General features: G+C 37.3%; 2 protein-coding genes across 2 annotated transcripts; one reads left to right on the forward strand and one right to left on the reverse strand.

The window, feature by feature from the left end:
• The first annotated feature begins 933 nt into the window (after positions 1-933).
• LOC122048143 (E3 ubiquitin-protein ligase SINAT3-like) lies at positions 934-4,657 on the forward strand. The gene is made up of 3 exons (XM_042609746.1): positions 934-1,312; positions 3,567-3,953; positions 4,167-4,657. The coding sequence occupies exons 1-3, from the start codon at positions 1,127-1,129 to the stop codon at positions 4,527-4,529; spliced, it is 936 nt and encodes a 311-aa protein (XP_042465680.1). The 5' UTR covers positions 934-1,126; the 3' UTR covers positions 4,530-4,657.
• A 1,193-nt stretch (positions 4,658-5,850) lies between these two features.
• On the reverse strand, positions 5,851-13,756 carry LOC122048152 (UDP-glucose 4-epimerase GEPI48-like). The gene is made up of 9 exons (XM_042609754.1): positions 13,187-13,756; positions 11,498-11,547; positions 10,447-10,582; positions 9,499-9,600; positions 9,189-9,416; positions 8,515-8,596; positions 7,240-7,322; positions 7,075-7,166; positions 5,851-6,966 (listed from the first exon to the last, which is right to left on the reverse strand). The coding sequence occupies exons 1-9, from the start codon at positions 13,568-13,570 to the stop codon at positions 6,234-6,236; spliced, it is 1,890 nt and encodes a 629-aa protein (XP_042465688.1). The 5' UTR covers positions 13,571-13,756; the 3' UTR covers positions 5,851-6,233.
• Between the last annotated feature and the right edge of the window lie 848 nt (positions 13,757-14,604).

Below are 14,604 nucleotides of genomic sequence, written 5' to 3' on the forward strand. Positions count from 1 at the left end.
TATAAAATTCTTTGAACTTCTTAAATCAAAAAGTATCATGCGGTCGAAGGGTTCCAATGAGTAAAGAAAGAGTCTTCCCTTATTCTTCAATAGCATTACAAAAAAAAAAAAGTAAAGTATCATCTTAAATGCCATTAAACGTTTGAGTAAAGAAAGGCGTTTAATAACTCTTAAATCATAAATCTGCTTCATAATAAATGCAATAAAAATGATGAAAACGAAAAAAAATGTTCAAAAGGTGGTTCACTACTTCACTTGTTCAGGTTTTCCAAGTCTCTGCCGTAAAATCTATATTAAAATTTATAATAGAATATTTATATTACTAAATTTAGATTTTCTGTCGAATTTATATTTGGTTCAAAAATAGAAAACATAAACAGTAGAGGTTTAAAATTTTAAGGAGGGAAATAAGTTAGAGTAATTTAAATATTCCTTTTACATTTGGTGCGGTTTGACGTTCAAGATAAAGTTTATATTTTAATGGGTCCCATATATCATCCAATCACTGTGCAGGTAGGTGACTCGCCATTAACACAATAGAAAAAGGGAATGGGGATAGATCCCGTCACCTCCCTGTAACCCAGAACAAAAGAACCCGTCAATTCCAAGGTAAACTTCACTTGTTCAGTTATTCCAAGTCTCTGCAGTAAAATCTATATTAAAATTTTTAATAGAATATTTATATTACTAAATTTAGATTTTCTGTCGAATTTATATTTGGTTCAAAAATAGAAAACATAAACACTAGAGGTTTAAAATTTTAAGGAGGGAAATAAGTTAAGAGTAATTTAAATATTCCTTTTACATTTGGTTCGTTTTGGTGCGGTTGGACGTTCAAGATAAAGTTTAGACTTTAATGGGTCCCACATATCATCCAATCACTGTGCAGGTAGGTGAGCCATTAACACAATAGAAAAAGGGAATGGGGATAGATCCCGTCACCTCCCTGTAACCCAGAACAAAAGAACCCGTCAATTCCAAGGTAACCGAGAAAGAAAGGCACCACTTCCTCCTCGCTATGGAACCTAATCCCCGGCTTGCTTCCTCTTTCTCGCCGAGATCGTAGAGAGGAGAGACGAGGACTTGGGTTGGGCGGGAGGACCTTGAACCCCTCGCCGTAGAATGCATGGATTCGGAAATCATAGAATGCGTGTCGTCGATCGACGCGATGGACCAAGAGGAGACGTCCGTTCAACACCACCACTCCTCCAAGATCCACGGCGTCGCTGCTCCTCTCGCCCCTAACACCAGCGTCCATGAGCTGCTCGAGTGCCCTGTCTGCACAAACTCTATGTACCCCCCAATCCATCAGGTAGGTTCGTTGCTATGTGATCTTTGGTCCTTTTACGCTTTTTAGGTTAACAGTTGAATCAAAAAGCAGCGGCTATCAATTGAGGTGATCGGGGAAATATTTTAATTTGGTCAACTGGAAGGATGATAAATTGGTTGATCCTAAAATGTGCTTCTTCATTTTTCTTGAATTTCGATCGGCCTTCGTAGTTGCTTAATATTTATGCTGCAAAATGTTTTTACAATATTTTGATTCTTGTATATCAATCCATTAACACACATGTCCTATCAGTTGTTTTCCGACGATCTGCTTGATCTTATTGTGTCAGTCAATATGTGCATTTAAAATGTCAAATTTATCCTGTACCAGAATGTTATCGCCTTCCTTTTAAACTGTTTTCTAGAAAAGTAAATACATTATTTGTCAGTGTCTTCAAAAGGAACCTAGTTGATATTTTCGAAAACTTACTTTCTTTCCACATTCTGCTTGTTATATATTTTTTAATAAATTTTGCATGCTATATTCTCACTGTATATAGCATAATCAGATGCAATGAGACTTTGAACCTTGTCTGTACCTACTGTACCATACTCTATTAAGATTAACTGGATTAATAATTGGCATATTGCTAGAGCTACATACTAGTACATTTGAGATAGTTTTTCATAATCATATGATCATTAAATATTGTCTTAGCCAGTGAACAACAATAGTATGCATTACTAAAATATAATTCTATAAAGTGTAAATGCTGCATTTTGATCCAATAACAGGAAAAAGTACTATTCATTTAAAACTTTGAAGGGCAACGAGTCATGGACGCAATAAATATACTATTCTTTTTACTGTGCAGTACCCTATTACAATGGCCATATTTCTAGCTGTTGGACATGTTGGTCATATAAATAGAGAGAGAGAGAGAGAGAGAGAGAGAGAGACGTATGTGCTGCTTTCAGCGTATATACTTCCTCCCATGTAGATGATGAGTACTATCTTGTTATTGTTTTTGAATTGTGTTGCAATCTCGCTAAAAATGATCACTTAGTACTAGCTTTACAAAATGTGATTGTACCTGCGTAGTAGTTGGCAGTAGACATTTATGGGAAGGTCATTTCTTCCACAAGAAAGATGATGATTGAATCTGTTAATCATAGTATTTTAAGATTTTTTTGATCCCATTCAATTCCTATGAATTTCATTTAGGGCCCGTGACTTTGGGGAGAAATTTTGTTAAACTAACTATTAGAGCTAGAGAATTATTCCAAAAAAGATAAACCAAATTCTTATTCCAACTCTGAAAATGGTAAACTTTTCGAATTGTTATTATATGGGCTTCACTCTACATGGCTCTTTATTGCCTGCTATGATCATCAGCTATATTAACATTTAGTTAATCGAGATTGTTATAATTAAAGGAAAATGCATGACTTTTAGTTTCCTTATTTGATAAGGTTTGATAGAAAGATAATTACAGTGATGCCATTACAGATACTAGATTATAGAACCCATCTAAGCACATGAAATCTCAATTGCTAGCACAGATAGTGGTTAAAGAAAGAATAGACTCAAGGGTTACTTGTACTGCGACTCTTTTTAGAAAGGGTTAATTTCACTTTGGTACTTCCTAATCTCTAAAGCTGTACAGTCAAATAGTAATTGTGGCACCTTGAGTATAGTGTCTTTATTTTTGCAGTAGCATGAACTGTTTGGCTGCTGATTTCAATTTAGTAACACATTATTAGCATTCTTTTTTACTTCGTTAACAGATTAGTTATGTTTGTAGGATTACAAATTGTCTACCAAATCAAATACTACTAAACTGCACTCTACTCAGCCAATTTATGGTGCATAGGACAAAATATAAATATTTTATTCCATAATTGAATTTACTTGGATCACAAGAAGTTTATGTGCAATTTCAAAAGTTAAGGATTTCATGAGTGCAAATAATCCTTTCCCAAGGGTAAGAACCTGTTGCCTGAGAGCTAACCGCGGTGCTAACATCATTAATTATGCCTTTATGCTGATTTTGGTTAGGTTGCTTTCATCATTATTCTTAGAAATTGTATTGATATTCTTATTTTCAACTGTGAATACCTTCTCTTTCTTCTTGCAAAATAGTTGGAGTTCATAGATTTTGTAGTTGTTTTATTCATATATAGCTTCATCTCTTACATATTTTTTCATGCATGTTTATGTGCCATAGTTTAACTAGCAAAGCATTTTGGCATAGAATGAGGGCTATTTCTTATACTAAAATTGCCTACTTTTGCAGTGTCAAAATGGGCATACACTGTGTTCGACATGTAAAACAAGGGTGCACAACCGTTGCCCTACTTGTCGCCAAGAGCTTGGAGATATCAGGTGCTTGGCACTAGAAAAGGTGGCTGAGTCACTTGAGCTTCCATGCAAGTACTACTCGCATGGATGCCCTGAAATCTTCCCATACTACAGCAAGCTGAAACATGAAGCTCAATGCAACTATAGACCATACAATTGCCCATATGCAGGATCTGAATGCTCTGTTATTGGGGATATCCCTTTTTTAATTACACATTTAAGAGACGATCACAAAGTTGACATGCACACGGGATGCACGTTCAATCATCGATATGTTAAATCTAATCCGCGAGAAGTTGAAAATGCCACATGGATGTTGACTGTAAGTTCACATGCTTCGTTTTCTGATCTCGTAAGTTCGTTAATATGTTTTTAATCATTTTACATTCTTAAAAAGAGTCTGAGGAAGGGTGAGCAATTGAGTTAGTTGCCTGTTCAAATGAGCTATCTTTAGAAATCATATTTTTCTAGCCTCATGGAAAATTACCCTCTTGAATAGATTTTTCAGTTTGTTCACTTGTGTTACGATTTGCAGGTGTTTCACTGTTTCGGGCATTACTTCTGCTTGCACTTTGAGGCCTTCCAGCTCGGGATGGCTCCTGTTTATATGGCGTTTCTGCGCTTCATGGGGGACGAAAATGAAGCCAGAAACTTCAGCTACAGCCTTGAGGTCGGGGGCATTGGAAGGAAACTGATATGGGAAGGAACACCTCGAAGCATTCGCGACAGTCACCGCAAGGTCCGTGACAGTCACGACGGGCTCATCATACAGAGAAACATGGCACTCTTCTTCTCCGGAAGCGATAGGAAAGAGCTGAAGCTGAGAGTGACCGGCAGGATATGGAAAGAGCAGCAGAACAATGAGGCTGGTGTTTGCATGCCGAATCTCTTTACCTGAGGATTTGCTCCATTCGATCTGATTGTCGTGAGGTAGTATGAAATTCTATGATCTTGTTGTATTTTTAACACTTGTATTGGTGCACGATCAGGACATTAGTTCCATAATTTCAAGGGTCTGTTTGCTTACAGCAAGTGCTAATAAATAAGGAAACATGCAAAAGATATATGATAATAAAGACCCAACTTTTATGAAGCTAGCGACAGCAAGATTATATGACCCCCAAGAAATTAACATCACTGACGATGCACGGGCACGTGATATATATATATATATATATATATATAGCTTTCATGTAGACTAGGTATAGGGATGTAAACGAGCTGAATCGAGTCGAACAGTATTAGGCTCAAGCTTGGCTCGTTTAAGTTATGTTCGGGCTCGAGCTCGAATCGAGCTTTTATCACAAGGCTCGAGCTCGGTTCGTTTTAGAATTATCAAGCTCGTGAACAGTTCGAGCTCGGCTCGTTATTAGCTCGATTATCAAAGTTCGTTTTAAGGTTCGTTTTTTTGTCTCACGAGCCTATAAACGAACATGTTCGCGAGCTCACGAGCCGAATATCCTTAGACTCGAGCTCGGCTCGATAAAATTGTCGAGCTCGAAATCGAGTTCGAGCTCGGCTCGATAAGATAAACGAACGAACTCGAACAAGTTTTTTACTGAATCGAGCTCCGAATAGCTTACGAACCGTTTGATTCATTTATATCCCTAACTAGATAGCAATCAGTCGTGTGATTCAGTCTATTTTGAGCTAAATCGTATAAGGTGTGGGTTTGGCTTAGTCCATGGGTTGGTTTGGACAAAGGTGGCTCGGTTCATAGTCCAAGTCGAGCATGAAGATTGAATTGGACTTAGGGATGGCCAACCAGGCGTAGGTCATGACTAGATGTTTGACCCAACCGTCATGGGCCATGCCTAGCATACCCCATGATGGTCCATGTTAGGCAAGGGCAGTGTTCGATTTGGATGAGTTCATTATTATTGAAAGATTAAGAACTTGAACTTGATCCATTTTTCATTTACATATCAACATTGTGCTTACTCATCGGCAGATTTTAATGGTGATTGGGAAGATAGACACTGATGAGTGGAGCGATTCTGTCAATGAAATCCATCTTTGTTTAAGGAATATGAATCTTCCATATTTAATGTGAATATCAAACTGATAGTCTTTATTAAGCAATGGATTTGTTGAAGAAAAAAAAACGATCCATTTTAAGTGGTAATTACCAAATTGCTAATAAACAGTTTCGATATGCAGCATCTAAGCACTGATAATCTTTGGAGGCTCATCTTATATAGTATCCTATATAATCATTATCATCATCATCAAATTGTATTAAGGTAGCAACTGCCCAACTGTGGATAAGATCAAATAGAAAATTTACAAATAATGGTTGCGAATATCAGGTCTTATGCTAGTCTAATAAGATGACACAAGCCAGCAAGGGCAACAAAGAATGGACCTCAAAGAAAGAACAAAATAATGGTACCTTTAATTATACTGCTACTTCAATCATAGAAGCATGCCTATTCACAAATAGACACCTAACTTAAGAATCAATATCATCTGGATCTATGCTGCCTCTATATCAAATCAAATCGTCGATTAGTCATCGCTACTTGTGGTGTCGGGAATAACTGACTGTCCGGAAGTTTTTCACTGAGAATATGTATTTTCTGGATCCATTCAAGAACTGACACTACTGGAAAATAGGTTCTCTGTTGAGAAGCTTTGGCACTTCGAAACTAAGGTGATTCCCATTGTTCGTGCCAAACAATCCATAGTTAAGGTCTTTTCCACTGGCAACCTCAGGTGATCTATCAACATGGTGCTTTCCCCTTGCATCCTCAAATGATCCGAAAGTAATGTGCTTCCCATTAGCAATCTCAGACAATCCATAAATAGGCTGCTGGTGGTGACCATTCTTGAACGATCCAAATGTGAAGTGTTTCCCATTCTTAGGTAACACATAAATTGGGCAATTCTCATTAGTTGTCTCAAATGATCCAAGAGTAACGTGCTCCACATTAGTAGTTTCAGTTGGTCCACAACTAACATGCTTCTTACTGGTAGTTTCAGTTGGACCACAACTAACATGCTTCTTACTGGTAGTTTCAGTTGGTCCATAAGAAGCATACTTCCCATTAGCAACAGCAGCCAAATCACAAGTGGCATGCTTCTTATTAGCTATTGCAGTCAATCCAACAGCGGTGGGTTTCCAGTAAGAACTCTCTAGTGATTCATGATGAATATGATGCTTTCCATTAATAATCTTAGGCAATCCACCAGTATGGTGCTTTGCATTTGTAGTTTCAGGTAATCTACAAGTAGGTTGATTTTCATTAGCAGTCTCGGGTGATCCAAACCCCCATGGGTTTTTGCTAGCCCAATTCCATTGATCTTGACACATCTCTTCAATGCCATACTTAGCCCTGCACAGAAGCCATCAAATTTTATTCAAACAAGTTTCTTTAAAAAAAATTGCATTCTAGTCTAAACTGGAGAGATGTATCTAATCATTAATGCTTGCTAGGCCATACTTCCAACGTAGTTCCTTCTCTGCTTTGGCAGTGGATGCGTAAACAATTGCAGCATCACCTGGTCGCCGTGCAGCCATGAGCAAAGGAATTTTCTGGGTATGCCAAATATCATTTATTAGACAAAGGAGATTGGCATAGACATCAGAAGTGAATTAGCAATAGCACCTTTCCAGAAGCCTTCTCAAAAGCTGCTACCATCTCAAGAACCGATGTCCCTCTCCCAGTTCCTAGATTATAGACTTCACATCCTGCTTTTTACAGAAAAATGTTAAATCACAATACAAAGGTTGCTCTGTAATAGGTATTAGGAAGCATAACATATTATTATGTTGGCAAGCACGGTTCCAGAGTATAAAGTTTAAGGAACCACTTGTAACAAGATACAGAAACATTTAGTTAGTTTTTGTACTTAATATGTTGTTACAGAGTCGCAGGTAAGAGTTGTGCTGAAACACATTGCCTTTGCTTTCCAAAAGCATGACAAGTAAAACATGCCATGAAAAGAAACCAATATTTTGGCTGCACCATAGTCATAATATTAGTGGCTTGTTTCAATCAGTCCATGGTTATATGCTTCCTTTTAGCAGTTCTTCTAATTCACGATATTATTAAATTAAACAAGGCATGATTGTTGCGCTGACAAAAGCAAGTTCATGGATCTGTCTAGATCTTGTTGACCATGGACTACAATTGAACCTTTTTGACAACGCTGACTATCCATCAGTGGTCATGTTGAAATAAGCCACAAACTAATAAGGGAATCTAACAACAATCCATGTCGATGAACAGAGAGCAGCTATAGTGCATCGTGTAAGTAAGGCCAATTTGGCTTTGTCTTCTGAATAGGTTTCACAAAGGTGGAACTTATTTAATTAAGGTGAAAAGATTCCTTTCCCCTGATAAGGACGAAAGTCCTCCTTATCAATTATCATAGGTTGTTGCCAAGTCTTACTATCTGGTCTAGCATCTTAAACACAAGTTAATCAAAAAAATGTCAAATGGTATGCACAATTCTCTCTCATTAGTCATTTTTAGGTTTCAAATTGTTTTTAACGTGACAAATAATGTGTATGTGTCTTTCAACAAAAAAAAAAAAAAATTAAAATCTACATATGCACATAGCCTTTCACCTTTATAAGATTTGTAGTTAAATGAAACTCCTCTATGAAATAGTAGTTCTAGTCTACCATTGATCTCAAAATTGAAGTCTGAAAAGAATCATGACAGTTTTCATAATCCATCAAACAGTTTCAGTTATGATAAAAATGCTTTGAATGATGACAATTTTGCAGCCTTCAGGCCATCATTTAGTGATGGCTAGATAACATAAATTTCACATGCGAAAATACATAGGTATTGGATTGCACCAAACTTCGCCAACAAAGCTATTTTAAGACAACAAACAAGATGATAAAATGCAAATTAAATGTTTAAACACACCTATCTTAGAACCCTCAAATATCTTCTGCAGGGCTGCAATATGTCCCTCGGCTAAATCAACCACATGAATGTAGTCCCTTACCTGAAATGACAGTATAGTATTCAAGACCAGATATTAATACTGAAAAATTATCTAAAATGATATAGAACTCAACTGACTTTTTTGGTCAGGCTGAAAACAATTAAGCTGAAGGTTATATAGGCAGCATAAAAAATCTTACATAACAGAATATGGAAATAAATTTTAGTACAAAATGGAAAAGAAACACATCTAGTATCCTATATATTTTTACAACCTATGATCAAGGTCAAATGAAATGAAATATTTTTGTCTGAAAAAGTGTGCTCATACAATGCTGAGTAGCTGAATCAAAGTTCAATATTAGGCCATAGGACATTACCTAACTTAACTGGTGTTTAATCTTCAAGAAAATGGTTGGATAATGTATATAAACCTATTTTAGAAATTTCCACTTAGAAAATGCTATCATGTTTTAGAAACCCTCTTCATAATATACTTGAAAAACTAATCAATTGGTATCTGCTTGAAAGCACTGATGGAGTCAGGCAAATGATTAAATAAAAGTTAGATATATTAAAATCATTTCTGAACTAGATTGGAGTTCGTGGAAAAATGATATGTAAAATTCTCAAAGAAAAACAAAGACCAGTACCCCAGTGCCATCCTTAGTTGAATAATCATTTCCATATACTGTAAGGACAGATCTTCTTCCAACGGCTACTTGTTGTACAAAAGGCATGAGATTATTAGGAATTCCTTGAGGATCTTCACCAATGTATCCACTGGGATGTGCTCCAACAGGATTAAAATATCTTAGCAGTATTACATCCCATTCACCGTCACTTTGACAGATATCACGACAGATATCTTCAGTCATAAGCTGCTTACAATATAATCCAAGGATTATTAGCTCTCATAGAAGATGAAAAAACATTGCACAAAGGCAAAGCTGAAGAAAAAACCTTGGTTCGTCCATATGGGTTCATTGCACTTAGAGGAAATTCTTCTGTACAGGGTACCTCCTTGGGCCACCCATAAACAGTTGCTGATGAGGAGAATACCAGCTGAAAAGATAAAGATATATTAGGTATCAAATGATTGTTAACTGAAAATAACCACCACTATCACTGTCCACAGGTAACATGTAAATTTCATCCAAGTTAAATAAATCATTTTCTATAAGACTCAAATTCATGGGCTAAAGACAATAGGAAGTCAAAACTTAAAGCGAAACCTCAAGTATTAAATTAATACTGATAGAGAAATTTCAGACAAAGACTCAGAGGCAGGTGCTCAGATAATACAGTTGTTACTACAGGATGAAAAAGTGAAAGCAACAGTAAATTGGTAAGTTGCATAAAAGAGAGTTTTTCTCAACTCATATGAGAATTAATTGTGAGAACGGTACCATTCTGTTAAATATTTAATGCTTTTAGACATGGTGAATAACTGTTAGTACTTATTCACTATTGGTTGTACTTTTGCTTCATTGTGCTTGGTGATATGATATTAGAATCTTGGCAAGAATGTTGAGGAATCACCAAGACTACATGGAAATCTATGATTGTTTATTAGAGTCATTTGTTTAAGAAATGTAAGAGAGAGATACCAGATGAGCTTGTCTTTTGAACAATTATCTATGATAAGAATCCTTTTATTTGTGCCAAAGTCTTTGACAATGTCCCATCCACAAATGGAACAATGTTCTCATACAAATTCTCAATAAAATAGGGAAATTGTTCCTACAGATGGAGCATTTATCTCATGCACATTGTAAGAGGAGTCTGATTTCAATAGATGTTCTAGTGCTCTTTTAACAAGCCTGAACCTTTAGGTATTTTCATCAAAGTATTTAATTTGATAGTAACTAAAATTGGAGTATTGAAAGAAAAACACAGGACTATGCTTACCTTTTTGCATCCATTTTCAGCCATTACTTCAAGTAAATTGATTGTGCCGATGAGGTTGTTATTGTAATAAAGTAAAGGTTCTTTAACACTTTCACCAACAGCTTTTAGTCCAGCGAAGTGTATAACAGCATCAAACCTGCAGAAACAAACAGACATATGAGCTTTAAGGAAAAAAGGGCAAAATGATGTCATGCAACGTTAAAAAGGATATCCAAACAAAATCGCGGAAAGGTAATTGACCGAGAAATAATAAGCAGCAAAGGTCTAAATCATAGTGTATTAGACTTGGCAGCCTCAGTTGTCAAATATTTGCGTATGTTATCATCCATTGTACAACAATATATTAAAGAACCAGAAATAACTATTCAAGCAAATAACAAGAACCTTCAGCATGCAACGCCAAACAAACATCCACACAGTTAGCAGTCTTTAGTCACTCGCATTAACTAAACCATTCAGTTTCTTGAAGCAATATCTAGTGTTCTAGTATAATTTAATATTTTATTTACTGTCAATTACATCTCATGGGAGCACATCTCTTTTAAAAAGCAGTTGAACATTATACTAATACTAGAAATAAAGATATATACTAAATTAACACCTTTAACAATTTTGAGCTGGAAGATGAATCTAAGGTATGTAACCTCTATTGTCGGTTTATATAATTCAGTTAATGAATTATAAGAAATGTATCGATTCACCAAGAAGACTCTTTATCCCAGATTAAACTGAGAATAAGCCATTCAATGTGGAAACAAGTGTGTCATTTCTTTTTGGGATCACATTGTGCCACCATTATATACTGTAAGGGAATCCTCTAGAAGGGAAAATTATGATCCAAATGAAATACAAATAATCAAGAACACGAAATCAGATAACACGACCATTTTATCAAAATATTTTAAAACTGACATCAAGAAAGGCCACTGGAAGATAAGGAGGAACATTCATAAAATGGCAAGAGGAGTTAAAAGAGTAATCAAGTTGCTTCATAAATTACAAAATGTAAAAAAGTAAAAGTAATATTGATGCTAGTAGAATAGAACCATACTTGTTTGATGAAAAAATTTTCTCCAGTGCTTTCCTGTCTCGAAGATCAACCTACACAACCACCAAAGCATGCTAGAAATCAAATTCATGGATTCAATCCTGTGGTTATTATAGGAATAAAGAAATGGTATTTTGCAATACCCTATGATGGGTATTTTAACAAGGTATACATCTGTCAAGACTAGTGAGTAATCAAACTTTAAGAAATTTTATTTCAGATATTAACTTGATATGCATTATAAATTTGAGCAAACATGTTTTTCCTTTCTAAATTCAATTTCGACTGTCTTTTATTTGGAAAGAAAACTTTTTGGCTACCCAAATTCAGAAACAAAGGACCTTTCTATGCATTGCATTTACCATCATTTTACAACATATAGTTCAAAGGTGGTATGCGTTTGTTGTACTTCTAGAAGTTGGATAATTAAATCTTAAAATTTGCAGTATGAGTATGAAATTGTTGTCTAAATTTCAGGTGTTTCCCCCCTCTTTTAAAAAATAAAAATAAGCAATCTGCATGTATGCGGAGCATATTCCAATTTCCAAGTGAAACAATTTCAAACTTAGATGCGTGGTGAAAGTTCTTAATACTAAATTAGAATCAGTTAACCCACATTCCCAGGAACCCAGAGATCATATAGCCAACTGGTATTCAGTCAAGAAATCTTAGTCATAAATTTAGTCATGAAGAGATTATAAAGAAACTTGTGTGGCTTATTTGTTGATTGAAGAAATGTCAAAATGAATACAATGTTTTTTAGTTGGCAACTTGGCATATTGCATAATACCTTGAGTCGCTAACTCTATGTAAACATGTGTTTCATAACTTCAATGAGGCACTTCATAACAAGCGTGACCAATATTATCCAAACAATTATGCAAGGGTTAAGATGTGTCTGCGCTGCTGTATGGAATTCCAAATTTGATGAATCACTGCAGTTAGAAATTGCAATTATGATGCCAGAGAACATTGAAAAGTGGTGAAACCCTTCACATTTTGGCAGCATCTTCTAGTTATAAGATATTAAAGCACATATGAGCAAAAAGATAAATCCATATCTTTTCTCCAAAAAAGTTGTTAATGCTGATGGTTGAATTCTTCAAGAGAGCTTCAGCAGGTAATACAGGCAAAACGTTCATGCTATTATATTAATTAACAGATATTTAGCAAATCCAAGGTCTTAAACAGCGAATCGAACCAATTTGGACTACAAATCCATGTCTAATATGTTGATTTGAAACCGCAATTTTGACCGTCTACCAAATTTAATAGAATTGAGCAGTTTTTAAACTTCGAATAGGCCTTTCATTGTCTAGCTGTCAATCATATCGTACTGTTTACCTAATTTGACAAAAGAGACGTGATGATGCAGGGCCCTCATAAACACCAACGGCGTGTAATAACTAGAACCAAAATTGAATAGAGCACTATAACAAATCCAATTTTAGGAAATATAAGGGCACTGCGACATCACATTCATTGCTCAACGAGATGAGTAATCTCTCGCTGGAAACGGAGGAAGCTGGAAGTGCATCATCTCAATCGAGAATCACCAATAAAAGCAAAAAAGAAAGAAAAAATTGTCGATCAAGAATACGTCCGAACGCACAGATAAAAAAAAACGGGGGGAAAAAAAAAAGACATCGAATTAAACCCTCAAATAGGAAGCGGGAGCGCTACACTTCGTACCCGATGGAACGCAAGGTTCTTGCCAAACTCTCCGGCGAGCTCTCTAACCCGCTCCACTGCGACCAGCGATGAGTTATCCAGGTTATCCACCACGACGACGCGGAAACACCCTTTCAGGAGCTGCAGCACCGTGTGGCTGCCGATGTACCCGGCCCCTCCGGTCACGAGAATGGTGCGCCCCACGAACGGAGAAGAAGGCATCAGGCCGACGGAGCGAGGACGACGAGCACAGGAGTCCTCGGAATCCCTCCGCGCGAAGGGAATCGGAGAGGGGGAGGCAGGAGAGAAGGGGGCGTGGAACTGGAACCCAGGACCGATGGAGGCAGGTATATATACCCGCGGGGCACTCTGATTCCTAACCGCCATGGTCACCGGCCCGGGCATGCGCTGTCCTAGAAGCGTCAACAACCGAGGGGAAAAAATAAATATTCCGGGAATTATTCGCTCTTACAATAAAATATCGTAGAGCGCACGTGGCGGATTTGGGTTGGTAGGTTATGGAATTTTCTCCAGCTGGTCATAGCTGACGGTCGGAAACGCGGCTCCGCTGTCCGGGCCCAGACACGGGATGCCCTTCCTCTCCACGTGGGGTCGATTATGAAGCCGGCGGACGATGTCAAAGTGACTGGGTAGCGAGGAAGGAGGCCAATGTAGGTAAGGTGTTCGACGGAATGGCGAAGTGACCGAGGTTGATATTGTTTTATTAAGATGCAGCGAAAAGAACGTCACCGGGGAGCCACAGAGGGCGTTGGTGGTGGTTGCTTTCCCTGGGGCAATGGCCACACATGGATCGTCTGATCACACTTGCATTGTTTGGTCTGGTAGATACAAATTCAATCTTAAACGAAAGCGATAGCAGGTGGGCTCTCTCCCTCTCCCTCTCTCTGTGAGGATGCAGGAAAATGTGTTCGACGAAATGTCCACAAGAAATTGGGTGGCAAATGCGGCCTCCTCAGCCAGAGGCTACCGTCTCGATTCCGACACACCGGAATTTATTTCAATATATCTAGTCCTTTATTGATCTGCCGATGCAAGACAGCACTCACCCACTGATTGCATGATTTCACATCTCAATTTCTAGCATGCCTTGCTGTAGCTGGTTGTCTCCGTCCTGCTGCGGGCGGAAAGCTTTTGGTTCTCTGTTCATCATGTGCTCCTGTGGCTCAACGACTTCGATAAAGATGAATGGATTTGGGCCCTCAAATTGGTTGGTGCAATGATTACTTGGGGAGTTCATCAGCGCTGGATTAGAGAAAATAATGGAAGGAAATCCCGTAATTAAGGATTTCGAGGGAAATGATTGGATTCTTTGGACGACTCCTGTTGAGAATCTTGTCTAATTAAGAAATGATTAGTTGAGGTTATTAAGACAAAGCAAAGAGGACTGGTTTAATTAATTTAATCATGGTTCTATGTCT

The sequence above is a fragment of the Zingiber officinale genome, chromosome 1B (assembly GCF_018446385.1).
Source record: "Zingiber officinale cultivar Zhangliang chromosome 1B, Zo_v1.1, whole genome shotgun sequence".
Classification (NCBI taxonomy): Eukaryota; Viridiplantae; Streptophyta; class Magnoliopsida; order Zingiberales; family Zingiberaceae; genus Zingiber; species Zingiber officinale.

Excerpts from the sequence above, each read along its gene's own strand:
- LOC122048143 (XM_042609746.1), top strand. The coding sequence starts at position 1,127 with ATGGATTCGGAAATCATAGAATGCGTGTCGTCGATCGACGCGATGGAC. Across the intron at positions 1,313-3,566 it reads TGTACCCCCCAATCCATCAG|TGTCAAAATGGGCATACACT; the intron begins GTAGGTTCGTTG and ends CTACTTTTGCAG. Across the intron at positions 3,954-4,166 it reads ATGCCACATGGATGTTGACT|GTGTTTCACTGTTTCGGGCA; the intron begins GTAAGTTCACAT and ends TACGATTTGCAG.
- LOC122048152 (XM_042609754.1), bottom strand. The coding sequence starts at position 13,570 with ATGCCCGGGCCGGTGACCATGGCGGTTAGGAATCAGAGTGCCCCGCGG. Across the intron at positions 8,597-9,188 it reads CAACTAAGGATGGCACTGGG|GTAAGGGACTACATTCATGT; the intron begins GTACTGGTCTTT and ends CTGTCATTTCAG. Across the intron at positions 6,967-7,074 it reads GAGAAGGAACTACGTTGGAA|GGCTAAGTATGGCATTGAAG; the intron begins GTATGGCCTAGC and ends GCTTCTGTGCAG.